Source organism: Pholcus phalangioides, unplaced genomic scaffold, assembly GCF_987345545.1.
Source record: "Pholcus phalangioides strain wild (caught in Gottingen) unplaced genomic scaffold, Ppha-v1.0 ptg000003l_1, whole genome shotgun sequence".
Lineage (NCBI taxonomy): Eukaryota > Metazoa > Arthropoda > Arachnida > Araneae > Pholcidae > Pholcus > Pholcus phalangioides.
In genome coordinates this window covers 12,798,079-12,824,973 of record NW_028301596.1, presented here as the reverse complement: position 1 = coordinate 12,824,973, position 26,895 = coordinate 12,798,079, and the positions used below count along the sequence as shown (strand labels likewise).

At 34.1% G+C, this 26,895-nt stretch overlaps 1 protein-coding gene across 7 annotated transcripts; it reads right to left on the bottom strand.

Annotated features, from left to right (window-relative positions):
• Positions 1–115: 115 nt before the first annotated feature.
• On the bottom strand, positions 116–26,895 carry LOC149088111 (KH homology domain-containing protein 4-like). 7 transcript variants are annotated; one of them, XM_089244478.1, is made up of 16 exons: positions 26,673–26,887; positions 22,057–22,173; positions 21,410–21,523; positions 18,921–19,003; positions 18,753–18,805; positions 17,719–17,873; positions 16,614–16,700; positions 16,062–16,186; positions 14,710–14,770; positions 14,437–14,545; positions 11,797–11,901; positions 11,425–11,523; positions 5,654–6,197; positions 4,431–4,591; positions 1,613–1,684; positions 116–1,230 (listed from the first exon to the last, which is right to left on the bottom strand). In XM_089244478.1, exons 2-16 carry the CDS (start codon positions 22,162–22,164, stop codon positions 1,124–1,126), a joined length of 1,983 nt encoding a protein of 660 aa, XP_089100604.1. In that variant the 5' UTR covers positions 22,165–22,173; positions 26,673–26,887; the 3' UTR covers positions 116–1,123. The 7 variants fall into 7 exon arrangements, 4 of the variants coding, with proteins under 4 accessions (XP_089100604.1, XP_089100622.1, XP_089100628.1 ...); XR_016194109.1 differs by lacking the exon at positions 11,797–11,901 and having other exon boundaries at positions 4,431–4,559; positions 26,673–26,895; XM_089244496.1 differs by lacking the exon at positions 11,797–11,901 and having other exon boundaries at positions 26,673–26,890.

Here is a 26,895-nt window from a genome sequence, read left to right as displayed (position 1 = left end):
ATTTTAGAAGATTCCTGCAGCCTGTTAAACCAGTTTAATTAATACATCAACAGCTAGATCACTGTAAAATGGTTATTTCTTTGATGGTACAATCCAATTGGAATGGATGTGATACTTACAATTATGTCTTCCAATTTTTACATAATTTATATCTATTTCACTTGGATGTCCTGTAGAGATGAAAGAGCTCAAGCATACTAACTGTAATTGAGAAACATGATATTCCCTACTCATCTCTCAGAGTAACAGTATGAATATATTGCACTAAGCAAGCATCAAACATTTTTGAATCGCTTTTAAAGTTGAAGGTGAATTCTATAGCATATAACTTTAAAAAAATGAAGGCACTTATTGAGCTGAAACCAAGTGAGTGAAAAAGTTAGCCAACCAAATCCATCTGTTCAGTGACTTTTATAAATCTTGTAATTAGGTAGGAACATCATGGAGTAATCACTAATGGAATACAAATTTGTTGAAACATCAAGACATCCTCAAAGAATATTTTACAAAGCCAGGAATTGAATATGAATAAATAACTGATGCAAATATCTCTAATTAAGGCTACACAAAAAACTCTAAATCCTTTAAAATGAACTTCTGCTATATTTTGCATAATACAATTATTAACATTCAAAAAGCTCTCAGAAACTCAATATACCAGTAGCACTATCAGATTATTTTTTTCTTCTCAGAATATTGAGTCATTCATTCTCACTTTATACACCATGGTCACTCCATTGCATAATGAGGTCATAGAACACCATAAAAAAATATGATTTTTTATCTATGCCTAAAAATGTCTCTGACACTGCAACTCATGAATTACTCAAAGTCTGTACAAAATGAATATATGCTATGTCGTTCACCACGTTTTATGACTAACTTCATATGTCAATGGGGGGGAAACCAACAAAAACTGGCAATTCCATGTGATACTGTATTGATTACCTTATTTTCAGTTTTAATAATACGAAGGAAAATGAAGAGAACTCCCCAGGGAAAGGAAGAGAAAAAAGTCAATGGATGTACTTGAATCGGATACATATTTTCTCACACAACTTGTTCCTGGACGCCTCCGCCTAAACAACCACACGCTGATGATGAAAGATAAAGGTACATTCGCTCACGAAATTTGCTTGCTAGAATGAGATGCGTAACTTTTGGAATGAGGGGAAGAATCGCCAACAGATGCACTCTCATCATCTGAAGAATCGTCAGAAGCATACACAGCTGCACAAAAAAAAATTAATTTCATGACAGAAAATATTCTAAATTATTTTTAAAAATACTGCATAAAAAAATTATGACAAAAGAGAAAACTAATGATTTGACAAATTTTTCTATTGGTAATTGAATCGGCTAGAATGAAATCTCTACATAGTTACTGCGGATAGACATTAAATTTTTGAAAATAAAATGATTTTATGGATATTATGATTAAAATGGGAAAGATATTTGAATAAGACAGGTGATCTAGAAAATTTGTATTAATGAAAAATAGATTTTAAATCAGTATGATGATAAAAGACTATGAAGGTCTCTACTCAAGTTAATTGGAATCAATTAAAAGTCTTGCATGACAGAAAAAATATATATTTATAAATAAACTTACATGCCAGACCACTCAGAGCTCCTCTGAGCTTCTTCCTTTCAGGTTCATCGTTCTCATTTGGCTTTGAATGACCTTTTACATGAACACAAACAAAACAAAGAAAACAAAAGATACATATATATATTACCAAAAATTCCGCAACCCATCATATCCATTATCAAAAGATCACGAACACCACCAGCATATCCCAGGAAGCAACCAAATGAACAGCAACACATGAAAAGAGAGAAAAGAAAAATACGAAAGGGAAAGGGAGAAAATTAGTAAAAGCTAAACTATTCACACAATAAATTCATGGACAAGATTTTCGTTCAAACATGAAGACAGTTTATGAAACTCTAATGGCAAAAGATATATTTGTATCATGTCTACACTGATTGAAGAAATTTACTCTTAAAACTAAGCTAGTTTGAGGGTCTTTCTACCCTTGAGACTTCCAAAAAAAAAAAAAGATTTCTCGGATATGATTTAAAAAGTTATTTCCTGTGGAAATCAAATATAAAAATTGGGAGTCAATACATCAATTAGTGCTTTTAAAATTTAAAAAAAAAAAACTACATTTTATGGGCAATCTCAAAAAATTTCATTTTATACATATAAAGGTTATTTTTTCCAATACTTTGATGCTGTAATTTGTTTTCTTTCATTTTAACAGAGTGAACGATCAATTGATGCAAACACATAATTTTTTTGCATTTGATTTCCAATAAAGTGAAGTATTTTCTAAAAACACTGCTGAATAAAAAAATTTGTAACCCTTCAAGCAGCAATTAGAAATCACCAAATCCTCCTTCACAATACAAATACAAATACAACACCACAACAGGCAAACTGCCCAACGAGGTGGCTGACTTAAGAACATCATGGATCCCTGAGCCCTTTTTTACCCTACCTACGAGCCCTACCTACTACTGCTACACCACACATGCACCCCGCCCACAACCCCCCGCGGAACCCCCCAACGGATCGGTACATGCGGGAATGTGCGTGTACGTGTAGTGAAACCTGACGAAGTTTTTTTGTTTCTCTGTAATGCTTGTTATGTGTAATGCTGCCATCTGCCACCAGTTTTTCAAACTATGAGTGAAGTGTTATGATTGAATGATTTTTCGTTGTAGGACTGTTGCTCTCTGTGGCGAAACTTTTAAACGGGGAGATCGGCTCGCATTTGCGCCTTGAAGTTGGGAACCACAGAAAACCAACTTCAGCCGACCACCACTGTGGGGTTCGAACCCGGATCCTCGCATCGCGAGTCCGTCACTATAACCACTCGACCACCACAGTGGCAATGCCATTCCCTTTAGTACATTGAAAATTGAATTCCATTTCCTTTCGTTCAAGAAAGTTGGCATTCTTTTGATTTTCAGCTAGTGCAAACTAAGGGGTATATAAGGAAAAGTTTTCCATTGAGAAATCAACTTCACAAAATATTTGGGCTTGTCAATGCTGAAATAAGGGGTTTTTATGGAGACAAGATATCTTGTCATTGTCGCTCAAAGGGTTAACCAGTCATCAAAGTATCATAGCCAGGGCAGTAATCAGATCAGTGTGATCATCATGTACTGTTGGTCACGAAATGTTAAGGTCTGTGAAACTATTATTATAAGAAGGAAAATACTATGAGCATGCATAGAAAGAACAAGTGTAATGTGTTTTCTTGTGTAAGTTATATATTAAACCAATTTTCTGCCAGGTAACATGTATAAACATGTAAAATTACATACAATAGGCTTTTAATAATCTGGCCAGGCAGTAGTCTGACCCGTGTTTTTCCTCGAGTATAGAAGAGGGAAAAATGTCACTGCATGTCATAAGCAAGAAAGCTTATATCTAAATCATTGTTTCCCAAACTGGGCAATATCGTCCCCTGGTGGGCGATGGAATGGTCTAGGAGGGGGGGCAATAGAAGCTACGGATTTAACATAGGATCCTATGGGTTTACTTGAGTTAGGGGGCGATGAGGGAAAAAAAATTCTGGAGAAGGAGACGATGGAATGAAGAAGTTAGGGAAACTATGATCTAAATGAACCTTTGCAAATGACTTCCAGTAATCCAACGATTATAATAATCTGCATACCCTGGTCTGATATGTGCCAAATTGGTGAGCATCTATTATATAGATTATTTATCTATGGATATCTTTCAAGATGGCAATGCAGGTGTTAAATGTAAAACAAGCTTCAATCAGATTAGATTGTTAGGTATTGAAAGATATTTATTTTGTACACATAGCTCTATAGCCATTAATATAGAGCACTGTAACATTGGGAGAGATGCACCAGAAATTAAAATTGTCGCTTATAGAATGGTGCAATTTTTTTTAGAAATTACGTTAACAGAAACATCATTTTTGAAGTCATGAGCCATGGTTTATTTTTATTCAGGGTGAGAGATATGGGAAGGGGAGGGCAAAGGAGCAACTATTTAAGCCAGCAAAGTGTAGAGGGGCATGAAATTTCAGGGGAACTGATAAAAGTATCAAATTTTACAGAATGAGCAGCAACCACCCTTCCTCCCAATTCTAGTAAACCACTATGGCATATCTTCAAGAAATCATGTGGCAGATGGCAGATATAGTCCTCCAACCATGAGAAGACAATTTTATTCAATTATTTTAGATGAAATCATTGTGCATCGAGAATAGCTCATCAGCAACTGAGCTTTTACGTTTTGACTTGCTCTTGTAGAAAAGAATAAGAGTTGCTTGGAATGACATGCGATAGCCAAATCTTATCTCGTGATTTTGGAGGATTATATCTTTATTTAAAAACATTTCAAGCATCGTGAGAAGAGAAATAAAAGGAAAAAAATTACATACCTCTCTTAGTAACTGCATCCTTGCCAAATGGCTTGGTAGGCGGAGGCATCAACTCCCTATCTTGGCTACCAGACATTGACCCCATCACTTGATGCAAACGGCGGGAAGTCAGCAATTGGAATCCATTCTCTGTTGGATGGTTTGAATTAGACTCCTGCAAGCTAGATTGTTAGTAATAAGCAAAAAACAAAAAAAAAGAAAAAATTACAGTTACGAAAGCCAGAAGGGATTCGATATCCTCTCATTTCGCAGAAAACTAAAGAGGGTTGGGTAAAAAAAAAGAAAAAAAAACATAATTCTCCGAAGGGTCAACTCGGTTCCACCAGTGAACAGGATCTGATTCTAATATTTCTTACTGTTCCTCCCAAACAAGTGTTGAATGCATCAATAAAATTAGATGCATCTTGATTTCAATTTGTAAAATCATAGAGTTGCATCCATTGTTTAAAATTTGAATTTTCATAAGCTATTGCTTATGAAAATTGAAATTTTAATTTTAATACTCAAAAAAAATATATTATAAAATATCTTTTCTCTCTCTCTCTCTCGCCCTCATCTCAACACAAAAATCACCTATCACAGAGAGATTTGAGTCAGCAATTTTATCAATACAGCAAGCATCTCCAACCTGGTGCTCACAGTAGCATCCATGAGCACCCAATACTTCAGCCTAATTCTATGCTCGTGAGGTCTTGATGAACACCTAAATTAAACCAACCTAATCACGTTATTCTCACAAATTGACATTTCTGCACATTTCAGTTTGAACTGTATTAGAATTACCATATGATGCTTTTCTGAAGTTGAGCATAAACGATGCTTGTTATTAGAAAAACATTAAGGACCTTCTTTGACTGAGTGATGCATTTTGCTTGCCCCCAACAATCTTTACAATATTAAATAGCAATAAATGTATATTTTTCTAACATGCCATGAGAATGGTTGGTCACAATAAAAAATAAAATAAAAATTTACATCCTCTACCTAGATACCAGATTCATACATACATTATGTGGCATTTCTTATAATGGTGCAATCAATCGCTGGTTTTGGTTACATTTCTTTGCTTAAGGAACAAAAATTCATCAAGGTATAGTTAATGCTGATATATCCCCTCATTTGTGTCCCAGTCAAAAACCCAATATGAGAAATAATGATTAACAAAAGAAATCTTTGGCTCAAAATGAAAACTTTATTTTACTAAATGTCATATGAGAGCATACCTCTGCCTAGAATCTGGCACTTCAGTCTTGTTAATAACCTGATTGGATTTGAAGAACTGTTGCACTTGTTGTTTCACAGGTTCTGCAGCTACAGTCGCACCTGTAGTATATTGTATGTGTGGATATGCAGTACTAACACCTTGGACCACTGACCAGCTAGACACAACCGGAGCCACTGGTCCAGTAGCTGGCTGATTTGAAACATACGTATGTGGTACTGCCGAGAAACTCACTGGATTTTGGGCCACTACAACAGATGGCTGTTGTAGAACTGCTTGTGTCAGCTGAGCCTGCGTTGAGGGGACCGCTGCATAAGTTAATGGAGAAGACAGGGCGACTGCTTGGACAGATGTAGGGTACTGTGCTACTGACAAGGTTCCTTGTTGCGATGTTGCCAGTGTTGTCGAAACTACTTGTCTGGGAACAACTCCGATGATGCCACTTACTGCCGGCGCAGCAACTGGTGCTGCCATTCTTGCAACAGCTGAATTATGGTTTGTGACATAAGTTGTTGGATAAGAAATTACTGCTGGTGATACAATACCTGTAAACATTTATGACAATGTGTTACAACAAAATCATGGATAACAAATGTAAATTCATGATGCATACATTGCATTTTGAATTTAAAAATAGACTTCTTTTCATCAAAACTCTTTCACAGTTGCAAAAATTTGAAAAATTTCTGCTAGACAGAGTTTGTTAAACAAGGTAGACAATCTAGAGATTCTAGAATCAGTTGAAACATACATTTATCAGAAGAGAACAGAAAACTTCAATCTAAAAAATTTGATTGAGACATGCGTCCTTACACTATTTTATTTTTTTTTAATTCTTCCAATGAATGAGAATAATTTCAGCCTTAAGGGGTCCAGGGGTGGGAAGTAACAGTCCATTTCTGAGCAGTTTTGGGGGAGCAAGATTCAGGATTCTGAGCAGTTTTGGAGATATTTATAAATTGGAGCAGCGAAATTAACTTACAAGAATATTTTCATTAACCCCACCCCTTTTCAAAATGAAACAACTGCACTGTCTTTTGTTATCAAACATCTTTTTATCAGCTTGTTTTTTGTTTTTGGTGTTTCAGGCTTTTGACACCTTGTTTTAAAAGCAGAAAAGAACCATAAAAGTTTTCACACTAGTCTATTTAAGATGATTTTTGCTTACTGAGGGCATTATTTGCTGTCTGGAACGGCAGCAGTTTAAATAGGCTAAAAATTTTCTATAAGTTTTCCATTTTTTATACTCAGAAATTGTTTCAAAATGGGAGAGAATTTCGGAAGAATTCATCACGATGTTTGGCGATATTGGCAATTTAATGCTGGTTGTTCAGTTCTTTATTAGTTATTAAATTAACATTCATAATTCAGCTGACATGCTCATTTACTCCCGGAATGAAATTTATTTCACCGAACATCGGGATTTGACGCAATGACAATCGACTACACTATTTTTTGCTGCTTCCAGTGGCGATTTTTTTTCTTCTTTTTTTTACAACTAAAAACTGACTCACATTTGCACTTTAGGGGTCATTCAAGTATTGCATAAGCATTGATGGGGGTCCGATTCGCTGATTTTCGATGACAAGGGGGAAGGAGGTTTGGATGATGCTTGCATCATCAACCACCCGTTATGAAAATATGAAATATTCTTAATGGCATCTTACTTTTTTGCGCCAAAAACGAAAAAAATCTTTTGCTAATTTGTGGGCATCTGAACTAACATTCTCCCTAATCACAAATCCCTTTCTAAAACCGCTTCAGCGATCACTAAATGTTTCACAGATCCTTCAAATGCTCAGGAAATGTGTCCGGGCTGCTTAAGTGCTCTGGAACTGTGCAACATCACTCAAGTGATCCATAACTATGCCACGGATCACTTAACTAATCTGGGAATGTTCCGCAGTGATGTAGAACTGCACTGGGGGCCGCTTAAGTGCTTTAAACTTGTGCCACATGTCACTCAAGGAATCTCTATATGTGCCACAGATCATTCAAGTGTTCTGGAACTGTGCCACGGGTTTACTTCAGTGATCTGAAAATGTGCCATGGGCCACTTAAATGCTCAAATTGTGCCATGGGTCATTTAACCGATCTGTAAATGTGCCGCTTAATTAATTTTTACAAAATTGGATTTGAGGGGCAAGCCACATCAAATAACCTTCAGGGCCACATTTGCCCGTGAGTCAAGGGTTTACCATATGGCTTAAAGGGTGGATCGCAATGAATGTCTTAAAGTGAAATTTTGAGTTCTTACCCTTCAAATAGCATTAAAATTAACAGAAATCTATTATAATAACACATAAAGGTATTTTTTACATTAAAAAAATATTTTTTCATCTTGGGGATCTATACCCCCTCCTGAAAACATTTCTGATCCCACCAGTACATTTTAGTAGGTTCTGGGCCGTGCTAACAAGGGAAGTCAAAAATGGCTAAAAATTTGCTGACATAATACTTGAATGGCCCCTTAAAGCTGAAAGACCATTGCAAATCATCTTCACTTGCACGATCACAGATATTATTGGGGTTTCGCGATGGAATGCTCGATGAGGGGGGGCCAATAGTTTAAATAAGGAGATAGTTTAAGTACAGAGGAATAAAACACTCTTCTCAGAAAGAATCGTTTCGCTGCAAGCAGGAACAAAATTTTTGCCATCCTTTCCAAAATTCCAGGCATACTGAAGTGAAATTTGCTATTTTGGCTATTTGGAGCAGAAAAATACGGAAATACACTATTGGAGTAGGATGGCGCAAAATGTTATTTTGGCGCAGTGCGGGAGCATTGGAGCAGAGTTCCACCGCTGGGGGGTCTCATCCACCTAGTCTGAGGTCTTCTGTAGACCCCCATGCCAGTTTTTCAGACTCTCCTATAGTAAATTTATGATGTAAAAAAAACCATTCATATGAGGCCCCAGAGATATGAGAGATCCCCCTGTTGGTCTCTCTTCTAAAGAAGCCATTGTTCTCAAAGTGTGCATCATTGCAGCTCCTGGGGGGCACCATCAACCTCTGCCAGGGGACTTCAACTGCCGACACACTGCAGGCCAAATTTGACATTTTAGCCAGGCCTGCTAGTCACTAAGTTATAGGCTACTACAAAGAGTTCAGAGGGGCACATGTATCCTGTGAGCCATGTATTGAATACCTCTAGTGTAGTGATTTGCCTGTTCAGTGCTTTGAAGCAATTCTTTTCTCAGAAAAATCAGATTAATCTGGGGGGAAGCAAATAAATTATGACGAGGTCGAGAAAGCTGTGGGTAGAAAAGTTCGACAACCACTGAACTAAGCCATTAAATTAAGAACAAAATAGACGAAAGTAAAGAGTGGGCACAAATACACGTAAGCCCCCCCCCCCACTTTTTTTTTATTTGATAACTCGCAGGGTTGTTTGGTTTAAAAGGGTCGAGAAAGCTGTGGGTAGAAAAGTTCGAGAACCACCGAACTAAGCCATTAAATTAAGAACAAAATAGACGAAAGAGTGGGCACAAATACACATAAGCCCCCCCCCCCTTTTTTTTTGATAACTCGCAGGGTTGTTTGGTTTAAACCTTGGTTTTAACTAAGTGGGTTTTTTTTCAAAAAATCAAATAAAAGTGGCCTGAATATCATTTTTTTTCCTTGAAAAATATCATATTGGTTCATTATTAGACAAAATGTTACATTTTTACATTTTATATCCTTGGGGTACATCTTTAGATGACATAAGATTTTATAAGTGGTTTTTTTTCAAAAAGTCTCATAAAAGTGGCCAGAATATATATATTTTTTCATATGAAGTATCTTAGTTATTTAAAGTTATATACAAAAGCCAAAATTTCTCATTCTTACAACATTTTCTAAGCTTTGGCTACATTCTGATGCTCTATCTTCAGCAAATTCATGTGAATAAGGATTGCATCACACATCTAAATATAGTGGTGTATTATTTCACAGGTTTCTTTTTCCCTTTACAAAGAAGCAACAACAGTAGTGACATCATCATACTAGGGGCACAGATGGCCCTATAATCCAATAAAGACACCAGCTGTCTTTAAAGGACAAAGACTAGTGTACTAGTAGTTACATTACCTCACATACATTTTCATCTTCTTTCCCATAAGAAGTAGCACATCTCCTACTGTATATCTCCCAGTCTTAATATTCAGTAGTTTTTTTTTTTGTTTTTTTTGTTTATACTTTCACTGTTAAGCCCAGTTAATCAAGGTTCTACTGTATAGTAGTAACAGATTTATGAAAAATAATCAGCTATATACAGGGTGATTATAAGAGTTTTGATTCCAAAACTATACAATAAGTACTGGTCAGAATGACTTGAAAATTTACATGGATACTCCTGAAGCAATGGACGTTTCTTTCGCAAAAGAAAAAAAGTGCAAAATGTGCAAGTAAATGATGCTGTACTTGGCCAACAGTATAATCTATTTTGTGCAACCACATCATTTTAGCACTTCCACAGCATCAGTGTGTGGATAGAACTTCTATCAAGATACACATTGCAAGGCCAGCAAAGCAGCTGCTGAAGGCGCATTTTGACAAGATGCACCTTAACCCTTGCAACTTCTGGCTGTGGGGGTACCTCAAAATGTTATAAACAGTGGTCAGATTGCAAACTTTGGTGAATTGCAATCTCCAGCACATTCCCTATATGTTAGAAGTTCCTCAGAAATATTAACGTGGGGGCGCGTTTGGTTTAATAAAGCTGAATTGCAAGCACATCCACATCATGACCATGGCATACTCTGATCTGTTGTTGAACAAGAATTTTTGTGCTTTCAACCTCATAGCCAGAACACGGTGAACAACATATTTAACATTTCTTAAGTAAGTTGTAGTTATTTGTTCAATTACTTCGTTTTTAGTGATTTTTCCAGGAATTATGAAATCGTGCAATGCTATAATTAATAAGTTATCATTTTGCCATGACTGGCTGTTTCCATTCTACGAGCAAATTTCCCACATGTTGGATGATGTCATTAATTTTACATTTTTTAGTATTTTTTCCCCCTTTACCAAATAAAATTGCATTTTGTCAGGAATATTCATGTCAATTTTCAAGTCATTTTGACAATCGTTCTTTTTTTTATAGTGTTTTGAAATCAGAACCTTAGTTATAATCACCCTGTCTATCGTAAATCATTGCTAATTAATCTGCATTATTTATGCTTCATTAAATACATTATATTCACCTAATTTTTATTAGTTTTTGCTAAATAGCATCCTAATTAAGTATATTGAAAGTAACTGGAGAAAAAACCTTTATATATTATATGATTAATAATAAAATTAAAAGAATTTTCAAACAGTAATCCATTAAGTTAAGCAAAAAGTTGGTTTTTGTTAAAATGTAAGAAATATTTATTGATTAATTAATATGGGAATAGTGTTAATTACATTAATAAACATTTTATTTTAATTAATTGTTAGAAGTTTGAATGATTTTTCAGAAATTTTATTGTTTCTAATGTTAATACCATTTAAAACAAAAAACCGGTTTTTTTACTAACCCTGATAACCCAAGTTTTCAGTAATCCAAGATGACCTCTGTCCTGTTTGCCTCAGATTATCGAGATTCTACTGTAACATTGAAGATTTTGAGGTTGTGTGAAAGCTTTGACATAAACAGATTATCAGGAATTGGCTGTATTTTAGACGAGTGTGAGTGATGCACAAATACTGTATATCTTACCGACTGTATCTGTTACATCATGATACAGGCAAAAAATATAGCAAAATATTTTATGAATGAAAAAAAATTATGCATTAATATACCTTGAACAGACACCGGGATAGATGTGACTATTGAAACAGGAGGTACACCTGTAACTGGTGATTGGACAAGTTGGGACACTGTCTGTGGGAGCGACAAACCTGAGAATAAACATAAATTTCAAATTCAATAAAAATATACAAAAATACTTAAAACAGTAGCAGTGATGAGAATACATTCAGTGACTTAATTTGCTGGGCCCTTTCCGAAAAACCAAAATAAAAAACCAAGGATAATAAGGAATATGTTTTAGTGAGACTGGAGAACTGAATGTAAAGATCTAATAATTATTTATGCTATGTTCATAACTATAGCATTTAGAATTCGAAGAAAAAAAGGTATTCTGCAGGCAAGACCACATAGCGGCCACTTACCAGCTACAGAGCTTGATGGTATGGGTATGGTTGCAGTGACCATACTGGGTGTGCTAGCTATCGCACTTACAGTGCCTCCTGGTACTACAGCCGGAGTTACAACCACTGCAAAATACATAATTTACATGCATTTAATGCATGTGATTGATACAGATGGTAACTTTTGTATTTCACATTAACATAACATCCTGCTATAACTTCCTGGCCATATTAGGATGCTTTGTATTCTTGTGATAAAATTATAATATTAAATACATTACATTCAATAAGAACTAAAAGCTTGAACAAAAAGAATTGTGCCATACCTAAATATATACTCTGAGCATAGGCTGTGCAGCCGAAATAAATGTTTGAAACTTTTACCAAATAAATAACAGTAATAAAAACTGAATGGTTGGAAAAAATAAACTTAATTTTGAAAAATCAAATTTACAGAAGTTTTATAAACAATTTTATAACTAGTAAGTCCCTAAGAAATGAAAAATTAAATTAAAGAAAAAATGAATGAACAAGCACATTCCCGGTTGAAATAATAAAAGGATTCATAAACTGTGACACACCCAATAAGTGTGCATTTCTTATCCATATAGCTACAAAACTTCCTTTTAAAAATGAAAGAGGAGACTTGCACAAAATCCACTGAAATTACTAACTCTTATATTTAATGCATAGTTTTACAGACTCCTCATCTTGTCATGAAACCAAAGGAAAATCAGCTTTGTTATAAATTTCTTTTGTCTGCTTCGAAACATTTAAATACCATGAGGTTCGAAAAATTCGGAAGATTGCGTTAAATACATTCTAAATCAGAAAAAAAATGTAAAAAAAAAACAAACAGGAAGAACACGCTTATTTTAGAAATTCTTGTTATTTGCGGTAAAGCCTCTTAAACTCCTCATACGGAAAAATAACAAAGAATACATCAAGGAAAAACCAATTAATGTAGCCCGAGACATATGTCAGAGGCAAATCTAAAAATCTTGTTCATTGCAAACAGCCCAGGCATTTTCAATGCACCCTACTAATTGCAAAATTATGCAGCACTTTCTGCAGCCTAATATTTTTTTAAGATCATGAGCTCTTACACTTTTAAGCCAAAAAGATAATTTGAATTATTCGCTAAAACAGCTCGGCTTCATTCAGGCTTATTGCAACAAGCCAGGTATTTTAATTAGCCTACAACATAATTATTATGGTAAAATATGCAGTCTGTAAAATAATATGTAATCTGTAAAATAATATGTAGTCTGTAAAATAATATGTAGTCTGTAAAATAATATGTAGTCTGTAAAATAACGATATGTAGTCTGAAAAGTAGCTTCCCAACATAACTTGTAATTGGGAAAATGTTCTTTCAGACATTTACTTTTGGAAAGCAGTATCAGAGACTCGCATTGCCCTATCATGAAATCTCTTTCTTCACTTTCCGAAAAAAGCTTTCACTCTATTCTAGCTATATCTTACACAGAGAGAGACCGAACTATGAATTGCTCAGTGTGGTGACTTTTTGCAGTAGTGAAATACCCATGTCTAGAAAGGTAATGACAACTGAACACGTTTCATGAAACCTCTAAGCATCCTTTTGTACAGTTCATGAATGATTTATCAACTTAGGCCTACTATACCATGTTTGTGATAAAACCAGGCTTGACAAATTTCAAAAATATCTTGGCGCCAAAAAATGTTTTAGGAATCATACATTTTTTTGTTCTCAAGAATGACTTGTTCAAAAATATTTCTTTCAATTTTACCAGGACAACCCCTCCCCTTCTATGTTAGTTGATGTGCTAAATATGAATTCAAACAAATTTGTGTTGTTAAGAGTCCAATTTAATAATCACAAATAGAACATTTCCGGTTCTTTTAGGAACATTTAAATAAAATGAAATATCTCCAATGGGCACTAAATGCTAAGAAGTTTCTCTTCAGTTTTTACCATTTAAATAATAAACATGCAAAAGGAAGATTCATGAAAAACATGAAAATCCATAATTACTTCTTAGTTGATAAAACTGCTTTTAAGCAACTGTTTTAAAACAAAAAAATACTTTCAAAAAATTAGTTTTTGCCTCTTTCAGTAACTAAGTAGCTGTCAATTCTGCACTATTATAAAAAATATTGAAATTTTAAGGGAATATTTTGACAGATTCAACATGAAATTGACTCGTGAGAAGAAGTACAAAGTCCAAATTCTGCTTTTTTTGTTATCTTTTCTTTTTCTTTAATGAATTGGTGTTCGATAAATGTAGACCTAAATATTGAACTTATGGGCAGAACTATACTCTGTTCATTGGTAAAGTTAGCTTTTTAAAGTCAATAGGTTGTAGCCAACATAATTTTGAAACTTAAAACTCGATTATCTTGAATTGAGAATTTTGGACTAGTACTGTTGTTGTTCTCACCAATTCAATTATAGGTAAACTTCTCAAATAGTCCACGTGTATCATCAGGTATCTTCCTTTCTAATTTATAATGCTACACAGTTTAAAAATATAGCCATTCAACGGGAACAACCAGAATATACATGAACTGACACTATGCAATATTGAAAATAAATATTTCATTAACTGATATTCATCAGATAATTTTTTGAATGTAATTTCTTTTCCTTCCAATAGAACAATTATACTGGAACATTACCTTGATTTTGATAAGCTACCTGTGTAGCTTGTGGTATAACAATAGGCGTGATAGATGACATAACTGGTCTTTGCTGCTGTTGCTGCCACTGAGCGAATTCGACATGAGCCTTTAATTAAAATATCATGAAAGTTTATAAAAAATTATGGAAAAAGTATTTCCATAAAATAAAAATCTCAACACATTATTTTGTTCAGAAAACATCAATTAATTTCAAAGAATGTACTATCCAACTATAAGAAATTGTAATATGATAATTTGACAAACATTTACCGTTTCTACAAGGTTGATTGCCAAAGCTTTTGCTGCCTGTAAGCCTTCAAGTTTAGGGTGCCTATAAAAGTTCAAGTATACATTCAGCATATGGTTTTATATTCTGTTTTTTCTTTAAATACATGAACCAAAACTTCCAGGGCTTACACTGAGCCTAACAGATGGATTTGTACACATCAAAGCATATACACAAGAAAGTAACATTATTGAAACCACCACATATTTCTGACCTCACTTTTGCTTAGCCAACAAAATTGGGCATTTGCCAAGGTCAGACTTAGCATGGATGTAAAGAATTGGATGAAGAAGAAATGGATGAAGAATTATAGTGCCGGACTCGTGATGCGAGGATCCGGGTTCGAACCCCACAGTGGTGGTCGGCTGAAGTTGGTTTTCTGTGGTTCCCAACTTCAAGGCGCAAATGCGAGCCGATCTCCCCGTTAAAAAGTCTCGCCACAGAGAGCAACAGTCCTACAACGATAAATCGTTCAATCATAACAATTCACTCATAGTTAATTGAGACTCATAGTTAATAAAAACTGGGGGCAGATGACAGCACTACACATAACAAGCATTACACAGAAACAAACTTTACGTCAGGTTGCACTACACGTACACGCACATTCCCGCATGCACCGATTCGTTGGGGGGGGGGTTCCGCGGGCGGGGGGGTGCATGTGTGGTGTAGCAGTAGTAGGTAGGGGCTCGGGGATCCATGATGTCCTTAAGGCAGCCACCTCGTTGGGCAATTTGCCTGTTGTGGCGTTGTATTTGTATTTGTATTTGTATTTATTAAACATGAGGAAAGGATGTGACCTATTACTTAGGAAAAGGTATGTTCATTGAATATTGAGTTCACTGTGCCAGCGTTTCCAAATCTGCAAATTTTGTAGGATGTACCAATACATCTGTAGTAAGAGTGTATCATGAATGGGCAAATTCAACAATTTCAGCAAACAGATCAACCTGTGCAGATATACAAATCATTGATGAATTGAGGGAAATAACATCTTTGAAGGTTGGTAGAAGGCCAAATGACTCCACAGCTGTGGATCACCTCATCACCGAAATGAATCTGAGGGCTGCCAAAAGTGTATTTCATTGCTATCTATGCTACAAAACTAGGGTCTGGTTAATTAAGTAGTTGGTTCAAATAATGTGACTTTAATGTGTAAATCATTCCTTCAAATCCATTCATTCCTTATTGAAAGCACAAATCCATGAAATAAAGCCTCTTTTCAGAGCACAAAATTCTCTCCTATATAGCGTCATGGTCAAATAGCTGGTTAAAATTCCATTAATGGATTAATACATGTATAAATTTTAAAATATGCTCCAAAAAGCTTACTTACGTTACATGTATATACAAAGGCTCGAAAGCTTCTCGTCCAGATGTGGGCTCAATGAAACCAGATCCTTTGCCACGTAATGTGACATTAGCACCAGTTTCTGTACGAATATGTTGCAAAAAAGACCCCTGAAAAAAAAATTTTAATATTTCTTACAGCTCTAAAATATTTATTAGCACTTACTACTGCATTAGCCAATCAGGGGGGAAAAAAATCTTAAAATAAAGCATGATGAAATCTATCAATTTTTTAAATGTTTCCCATTACTGCAAAGAAATCATGTTTTAATATTGAGTTTAAAGAGCTTCATAGCTGAAAGAAATACATGAAATTCAATCACTCATGTCAATTTCTGAATGCTTGTAGTTTCCAACACAATCAATTTATTTTCCTAGCACTCCTACTGGTAGAAAAAAAAATTTAATCACTCAAAAGCAGACAAATATTTTAAAATATTAGTTTTTTGCACATCAACTTAGGAAATAGTGATTAACTCCTCTATGTGACAAGTTTGGTGCATTTTTGAATAGTTCAGGAAGGAAATAAGATACTCACGCCTGGACCTAATATTCTCTCTCTTACTGGGTATGTTAATGGTGCATGTTCAAGTCCAACAAAAACTTTATCTTGCACATAGTGAGGCTGAAAATGGAATATATATTTCTACATACAGATTGAATTTGTATTTTCTACATTTTATTGTGTAATGCCACATTGATGTGTGATTACCATTTATGATTTCCATAATTTTTTTTTATTGGACAGAACACACAACACTTAAAATATACATTCCAAACAACAGAGATGAAAAATTGCCAACAAAATACCAGCTTTCAGAAAAATATGTTGTATATTCATTTGTCACACAAAACGAAGTAGGATCTTAAATCCATGGATTGCTCAGAACCCAGAAAAAGTATAACATATCGAAAACTATGACGTACGTCGCACAACAATCTGAAGGAATTTTTAAGTGTAGAAAACACATTATGGGAATTTTTACTGAAGAACATTTCCTGTCAGCCGAGGGCTCTTAGCAGAACAATGTAAAAGATTCTGCTTTGGGGCTCAGAACAAAGCTATAGGTGGTGGACCCTGCCCCCTTCATCTTGGAAATTAACATTAATAGAATTCAATGGTTATTAATATGGTTTAGCCCAGGTCTCTTCAACCTTTTTCTATTTGCGAGCACTGCCTGTACTCATCATAAAAAGAACACCTTTACAGCATGCTTGGCATACAAATGCAAGAAATTAGGATGATTTCAATCCTGGAATGAAATTCATACAAGGTGTTTAATTAGAAAGTTGATCAAGTGCTCACGCACACCAAATTGAGCACAAGCATCAAGCACTGTGGGTGCTTCGGGCAGTACCATGGTGCTTGAGCGCAACGGGGAGAAGATTTCTGGCTTAGACCAAACTCAACAGTTTCCTCAAATCATAAACAAGAATTTGAATTTCCTTAATCTATTTAAAAGTTACGTAAGCGATGAAATACAGCAATCAACAAAGAGGAAAACTTCTTAAAGGGGTTTGAAAGATGCGAAAAAATTAGCCAACTTTATTTACATTTAAACTCTGTTGACAATTTTTTTTTAATTTTGCTATAATTTACTCTTGAGCCTTTGGCAGAATAGCCATGTTTCAGTGACACTTACCCCTGAAGGCATGTGTGTATTAATTGACATCATTGAGTTGCTTGTGGTACTGATGTTCGATGTAGGATAAGTCACTACACCAACAGTGGGCATCTTGACTCCACCCGATGCAATAACATGCTGATTGATAATTTCTTGTATTCTTTTAACTGCCACTAAAATTAAATATAAAATAAAATAAGAATTTCTTACCAAAATATTTTCTCTAGGGAGTGAGGGTGTAAAATATTTGCTCTAAATCATGCACATTTATTTTTATGAAATCTGAAATTATTTAAAATTAGTCACAAATTATAGAATTTTGGAAGCACTGGGATTGACAAATCCCAGGCACAAGGTTGCCAGTGACTAGAAAATCAGTAAATCAGTACTAGTGCTTATATATAAAATTTTTATGTATGTGATTGCTAAATTTATATATAGACCCACTGATAACACAAAATTTTCTGGTTTTAATACAATGTTTTTCAACATGGAAAAGAGTTATCAAGTCCCAAAAACTTTATTTAGAGCCATTTTTGGTGAGCAAAAACCATGTTTGGCTCGAGCCTAACTATTTTTTTGATCAGTCAAGTCCAGGGTTAGACAAATCACAAGCAGCAGGTCACGAAGACGACTAAAGAATTGAGATTGACACCTACTTTTTTGTTTGATAACTGAATTGAAGTCTCAACAAATTTTCTGAAATTATGTCGCCTCCCTGCTAGCAGGGAAAAGGGGGGTTATGTAGAAGTCAAAGAAAAGACTGTTTCGGATCAATTTTGTAAGAAGGAAAATACTCGGCGCCTATAAAATTTTGCTGGCACCAAAATATAATTCCTGATTTGTCATGCCCTGGTCAAATCCTGATGTAATGTGTTGAAAAAACATGGAAAAACAAAAATTTTACCAAACTATCTCAACTCAAAAAGGGAATTTACTGCAGATATATTATTGTGTATCCAATCAAATTATCAAAACAAAAAATTAACAGATTTAAGAAAAGTAAACAACCCATCAGTCTATAATATATTATTATACTGAAAATTACTTACAACTAACAGACTCCTGAGTAGAAGCTTGAATGTGCAAGTATAATGGACGGCAACTAGAAAAATTGCAAGAAAAAACAAATTTCATGAGACCTCAACTTTCACATTAAGCATTTTAACATTAAAAAATTTTTTAATTTGAATTATACTTGTTTTAGAAAATGAACTCACTCTGGTGTGCTTATATTTTGCCTTTCTTCAAGTGTCATATATCGACCTCGTGTAGACACTGCTGCACCACTTAGTTTACAAATCTAAATAAAAAATATTCATACATAGATATTATATACATTATAGCAAATCAATAACTAGCTTCAACAGCAATCATCTCATCTCTAATGTCAATTTAATTGACATTAGAGATGAGATGAGATTTATTCTCCTGGAAGTAAAAATTTGAGAATAATTGAGGATATTCGTTTTTCTTCTAAATAATTTAAATTTTTTGACTAATTTTTTTTATATTATGAAATATAAATAATTTTTCATTGCCTGAAACATTTACAACACAGCAATTTTTGACATATTCACCCCCCAATGACAACTTTTAGTTCGAGAATATTCTCTTGGTCATGATGGAAGGTTTTAAAAGTTTGGTTATAAAGATTTTAGAAACCTTTAGATTGAAACCTTAAAAAATTATTTGAAAACTAGATACATTTTCAGAAATAAGTTCAAAACAAAAGAAATTAAGCCAAAGTTGATTGATAAAGGAATCTTATTCTTATATAATCACCTTCATTCTAATATACAGAACTGTTGTTTTCTTCAATGCATACTTAAATTCTGTATCACTCACATTTCTTTAAAAGTTGTGCAATTCAGCCATGTTGGTTTCATTTTCTTGCTTTTAAACTTCAATATTGTGGACTAGAAACTTCAATATTCCTGTCTTCTTTACGGGAAGAGAAATGGGAGACAGAGAATATTCTCTCGAAGGACTATTATAAAGTTTCAGAGAATATTCTTATCTTAAAATAATAATTATTCTTAAGTTATTTGTGGAGATTATTTATTATAATGCATGTTATTACAAATACTCTTGAGAATAATCTCTGGAAGGACTACTATTATAAATAACTGAAAATATTCTCATTGAGGAGAAAATTCAAGAATATTCTCTGAAAGGTCTTATATTATTAACTTATATAACTATTATTAGTTATATTAACTATTAGTTAACTATTATGCCGCTGTGGTGGTCGAGTGGTTATAATGCCGGACTCGTGATGCGAGGATCCGGGTTCGAACCCCACAGTGGTGGTCGGCTGAAGTTGGTTTTCTGTGGTTCCCAACTTCAAGGCGCAAATGTGAGCCGATCTCCCCGTTAAAAAGTCTCGCCACAGAGAGCAACAGTCCTACAACAGTAAAATCATTCAACCATAACACTTCACTCATAGTTAGTAAAACTGGGGGCAGATGACAGCACTACACATAACAAGCATTACACAGAAACAAACTTTACGTCAGGTAGCACTACACGTACACGCACATTCCCGCATGTACCGATTCGTTGGGGGGGTTTAGCGGGGGGGGGGGGGGTGCATGTGTGGTGTAGCAGTAGTAGGTAGGGGCTCGGGATCCATGATGTTCTTAACTCAGCCACCTCGTTGGGCAATTTGCCTGTTGTGGCGTTGTATTTATATTTGTATAACTTGAGAATAATTCTTATTATTTTTGATAATATTCCCCAGCAATTTGTGAAAGTACTTCTTCCAGAGAATATTTTCAAGGATATATATATATATATATATATATTTTAAAAAAACGAATATTCTCAAGTTATTTATAATAATAGTCCTTCCAGAGAATATTTAAAAAATTACTGAAATATAATATTCATTCAAATATTTTCCTCAAGAATATTCTCCTAAAGATCATTCGAGAATTTTACATCTTTAATTGACATGTTTATTGGCATGCTTGAGGTGTCGAGTTATCAAGGTTTCAGTGTAATACAACATGAAAAAAATAGAAAAAAAATTGTGTGTTCCAGCCAATATCCATGTGAATGTGTCTCACTACTTTTATTTATAAAAATTTTAATGAAGGTCGAGACATTTTTAAAACGTGAGCCATGGACAAAACGAAAAGCTAAAAAATATGAGAGCTTTAATAAGCCTGTACAGGGTTCAAGAGATGGTGCCACTGCTTTTAATCAACTTTAATTTTAGGTCAAAATTATGAAGGAAAAAGTAAAAAATAAGGTGTGTATTCTTCCGTTATAACCATACTACTTGATGATGCTGTTTTTGCAAATTTTCTTCAAATTTAAGCCTCTTGTTAATATATGCCCCGTGTTAAAATTTTTTTTTTAGTGTAAAAAAATGTGTCTCTATAATATATATATTTTTTTAACAAAGCGTGAGGAAAGAATAAACCAAAATGTACCAATTTGGTCTAAAAAATATATGGTATGGTTATAATGGAAGAGCGCCCAAAATAAGTGTCATAAAAAGGTATTCATTGTATTGAAATTTCTACTGTAAGTGCATACAGCTTCATTATGCAGCTATATTCCCAGAACTCGCAAAATTACACTAATCTACCAGAAAATGATTATGAAACATACATCTCCATCGTAATTTTATAGAACCTATTGACTACTAGTGGTACGATACATAAACGGTAAACACTCATAATTGGCACATTATATTCACCTCATCTTGCGTGTGTCCCCTGGTCAATAAATTTCTTGCACTTATGGGAGCATCATTTATATCAATCTCAGCAGTAATAAGATCACCGGTCAAACCTCTACCGGAGTTGTTAATCTGTGAAAGTAAATAAATGAAAATTTTAAGGGGAAAAAATCAGAATGAACAATCAAATGCATGAATAATTTTTGATTTCTTTCACAGTAGCACATTTCTTCCTGAGCATGTCTATTATGATAGAATTCACAACTACATATGCAAACTGTCCCACAACTTTGTAGCTCTTCTACCAAAGAATAGTGACCTAGAACACAACAGGCATAACCTAAATTGTTCTGAGCTAATCAAAGATGTCCCTAGCCCAAAACACTGAATTTATGGTGCAGTCAGACCTCTGTAAGTGGATAATCGGATGAAAAGAGTGATCAGTCCTGATTTGTTTAAATACCCCTTTCAAATTTACATCTTTTACCAAACTAAACTAAAACAATACTTTAAAGACTAAAAAACTATAAGAAAAAAATTCTTGAAATCAAAAGATACATTGTAAGAAATTGTAAAATTGTAGATATATTGTAAGAAATTGGCAAATTAGTGCAAATCAGAGATAGAATTTAAGTGCTAATTATAGTTTTCATTACTGCACTAACCTTTGGTTTCACCTGAGATGGAGGCAACTTCAATTTCCCTTTCGCAATGAGCATAGCATTAACTTTTGCAGCAGCTTCAGCTGCTGCTTCTAGGCAGCTCTTATTCATCGTGTTAACCTAAAAAATATCTAATATCAATAAACAGCATCATAAAATTTGTTATTCCCCACAAGACTAACGTTTTGATGTAGAGAACTTTCAATTAGATAACTGCACATTATTTATGCACACATAAATTGCACGAAATATAGAAAATCCACAACTTAGCATAAAATAACCTCAGACCACTTGCACTAACCCAGGGTTTAAGCTAGATAAAAAATTTCCTTTCGCAAAAAAGCAAAAATGGGGGAAAAGCTTTAGCAAAATGCTACAATGCTAATGATTAATGGTTGGATGTCGACTCGTTTCGTACCTCCTGTATGAATTTTTGCAAAAGTGGCCACTACTACTTTTGCATTCTAAGATTTTCTTTTGCATTTTTTGCAAATGCAACCATAGCTTGAACCCTGCACTAACCTGACGAGCAGTTCCAGACTAGTGTTTGCCGATTAAAACAAACAAACACACATATATATTATATATATATTTAAGACATTTTGTTTTGGAAAAAAAATCAATTCATGTAAAGATAGAAAAAATTAAGAGAACATCATGAACATGTGATCAAAATGTACCAAAAGTACACACAATGAAAATCTATGTATTTTATAATGGCTTCATGACAAATCAATTTTGATATACATTTTAAAACATTTTCATCCACTTATGTGTTGTGTAAAGTTTTTATTCTATTTTACAAACCAAAGATTTTTGAAATTTATTATTAGAGATGGGATGAATATTCGGCTGCTATTCAGTATTCGGCCTATTCTGCCCTTTTACTGAATATTTGGTTCTGCCAAATATCTGTGTAAATCTAAGCACAACAAACTAATTTTAAAAAATTATTTTAATTAGAATTTTTTGCATAAATTAGCATTTTATGCTGATATTTTATTGTGTGGTGCATACCTATCCCTTTCTGTGCTAATGGGATTATGTCAGGGTGAATTTCTAGGATAAGTGAAACATGAAACTAAAAATAGAATTCTACTGTAATAATGTGGAAGTTAGCATGAATTACACAAATTAACTAACTGAATTATGTATCTAAATAAAAAATGTATTGAGCTACTGAAAGGGGCGAAGAATATCTAGAGTCAAAAAATAAGTTGTAAATTTTGTGATACCTTAATACTTCAGAGTAAATAATGGTTGACATTTTCTTAATTAGATGTAACAATTGTTGAAATACCTCGGCTTACAAATTATTCGGTCAATGAAGATTTTTTCATGATTCTTCTGCTTCGGCTGACGAACATTTTTGATATGATACATGCACTAACATAAAATAGTCTCATTGTAAGGTGAATTTTTGCACCAATCATCATCACTAGGGTCCGATTATCTCACATTTTCCTCTGAATCCTTTTTCAGATATACCTACACTTCTCTTTTTGAAATTCTTTGAACCATTTCATATAGAATGAAAGATTCAGCCAAATTACAAAATGTATTGAAAAAAAAAGGAGCCTATATTTTCAGAGCATACATTCTTTCAGTGCAAGACTCTTAGCATCAAGCTGAACAGTTTGAGAGATTAGGCTATCTTCTCCATATGCATGTATTAGATGTCTGCATAAACAAAGAAATGAACTGAATAGTTCACAAATGGATGGGGACACTTATGATCTCTGTTGGTTTGTGTCAACACAAGCTTTATAGTAGACTACAGCTGGTGTTGGTTGTTTACATTATGTGAAATAATATCGTCGGCATCTCCCATCTTCCTGTGAATTCTCATTCATACAATTTGAAGCTGTTTATTTTAGCCTTCAATTAGTTTTTGTCTTTTTTATAACATTCCTTGGTGTTTTAAAAAACTTATCTTTAAATTTTGGGTAGAACCTCAAACAAATTTAATTATTTTCCATAGAAACCTATAGGAAATCACTTTTCAGCTAACAAACGTGATTCTAGAATGAACCATCTTCATTAGCCGAAGTATCATTGTAATATTAAAATGAAAAAAATCATCGTTAAATTTCATTGTCAGTATCATGGCAATAAAAGTCTTTCAGCTACCAGTTTTTTAATATTTATTTAAATAATAAATTGCATAATTAAAATTCAATATCATTTGAAACTACCAATAATTTTTTTTTCCATTAAATATGACAATTTTATTTATAATTATGATGGATTTAAAGAAAATTGATATTTGGTATTCAGCCAAAACATTAGCCAAAAATTTGGTATTCGGCCAAATCACTGTTCGTCCCATCCCTATTATGATTTCGGTAAAATTACTTCTAAAAAAAAAACTAGTCGCCAAAACGATTACGATTAAATGAGGTCTCGACAAATCGCAAAAAGCAAACTTTAGTGTCAGCTGAAATTTCTTTTAGCAGTCAAAAAATAATATTTTCTTGAAAATAAGGGTCCAAAATCTATTTTCTCCTTAGTAGAAAAGCCTACATAAATTATTAAAAGTATATTTTGTCCTCAAGTTCCAACAGTTTCTCTGCCTTTTTTTTTAAGATCAAAATGTAGATTCCAATTTAGAAATCATGCATAAAGACATTTAAGTGTGTGTGTGGTGATTCCATTTTTTTCAGCTATCTAGATGATCTGGCACCTGGAATTCTTCAAATGCTCGATTCAATGAAACCTCACTACAGTCATACTCTTTATGATTAGTCCGCTTTACAATATTTTTTGAAGTCTTGTTTGGACATGACTTGAAAAATCACAGACACCAAGTCGTCATGGTAACTATAAAATCAGTATACGGGGTGATTATAATAAAACTATCCCGACATATGGGCCCCTAACTATCATACCATTCACAGAAACTGAATGAAATTTTGGCATAAGGTATTTTGAGGTATGCGCTCAAGAATGATATGGAAAACAACAGTGTCAGTCTAACAGTTACGGTTACAGTGAGAAAATTTCGAAAATATCAAATGGCAACACCAAGTTTTTTGTATTGGAATGCGATCTCCATACTGAAAAACACTAAATAGCATTGGAATGGCACCTGTAGCACGAAAATCCCCGGAGCTAGGCAAGGAAAAAGTAAAAAGGACTTTGCCGTGCACCAGAGCATTAATGTTCGTTTCATTCGCCACACCGTCGTTTCTTCGGCTGAGATCCCAGCCTGATTAGTCCTCCACAAGGTCATGAGGAAAATTTGTGAAACACAATAAAATGCTTTATTTTATGCTGCTTCTCTGTCCTTATTGGTTGTCCTCACTTTTAGGCGATCTACCGCCGGTGATTTTCATGCTACAGTTGCCGTTCGAACGCTATTTAGGGTTTTTCACAATGGAGATCCCATTCCAATACAAAAAACTTGGTGTTGGCATTTGATATTTTCGAAATTTTCTCACTGTAACCATAACTGTTAGAGTGACACTGTTGTTTTCCATATCATTCTTTAGCGCATACATCAAAATACCTTATGCCAAAATTTCATTCAGTTTCTGTGAATGGTATGATAGTTAGGGGCCCATATGTCGGGATAATTTTTTTATAATCACCCTGTATATATCTGCGCTTAAATTTTTTTTTCTTTTATGATAGTGTATCACATAAAAAAGTAGTGATACCAAGAACTTCATAAACACTTTCAGCGATCAGGTGTTGCTAAATGCTGATGTTATTACACCCCTCAAAAGAATAAAAACATGTGTGACCAGTACTAAAACATATTGAAAGCTAATTTGAGCCAAATATTTAAAAAAAAAATTGTTTTTAAGGGGAGTTAATCATAATAAATGATATTGTTGTATCAAGGAGTTTCAACATTAGACAAAAGGCAAATCCAAACAATATTTTTAAAAATATTGTTTGGATTTGTAGAGGGATTTGCCGTTACACCAAGTTTCATTGTGGCGATGTTTTTTTTTCACCTTATATCTTTAGATAAAATTAGCTGTGAATTCATTGCACAATCATACAATCTAGTCGCCAAAATGATTGACCATTTCAGGAAAAACAACATTACCCATTTCATTCTATCAATACCACACAATCTACAATGATCCCACTTTGTACAACTCATTTTTCTGTGATCCCAACTCTACTAATACTCATTGATATTCGCCATTCAAAGCATTTTCCCGCTTAAAACGTTTTACCACAACTATTTTTTTTTGGAAAACGTTATAAACGGGATCCACTGTATTTGATCATTACAGCGATGTCATCGACGAGCATCAAACACCTAAAATTCTACGAAAGGAAACGGAAAATTAACCAATGCTGCGGTGTAATTCAACTCATTGAGCACCGGGGTTTTTTCAATCAACCTGGGTTCCGGGGACCTTGAATTGTTCCAGAGACCTAAAATAGACATTAGCGTAATCGGTCCGGAACCCTGACGTAACACGAAATGTAAACTTTGGGAGATAACTAATTAATTCAAGCTAAATAGCGTAAACACAACGATAAAAATACATAAATAGATGATTAAGGGAAAATAAAATCAATGCTATGATAAATACAGCCAAGGGCAATAAAGAGGCCAATGAAGGGCTAATAATAATCAAATCCACTTCACCACTTACTGCGATATAATGCTACCACGAAATAAAATAAAAAATAATGCTATCTCGAGCAAATAATTAACAATCCCATAACAATTCCGCGCGGAAATTGTACATTGTTTTTTCTTCACGTAAAAAAACGGGTGAATTTTTATTATTTTATTAGCGCATTTCTCGCACACAAAAAAAATACCACAAAACGTGATAAAGAGGCAGCAACGGCCTTCGTCCTCAATAGTGTTGC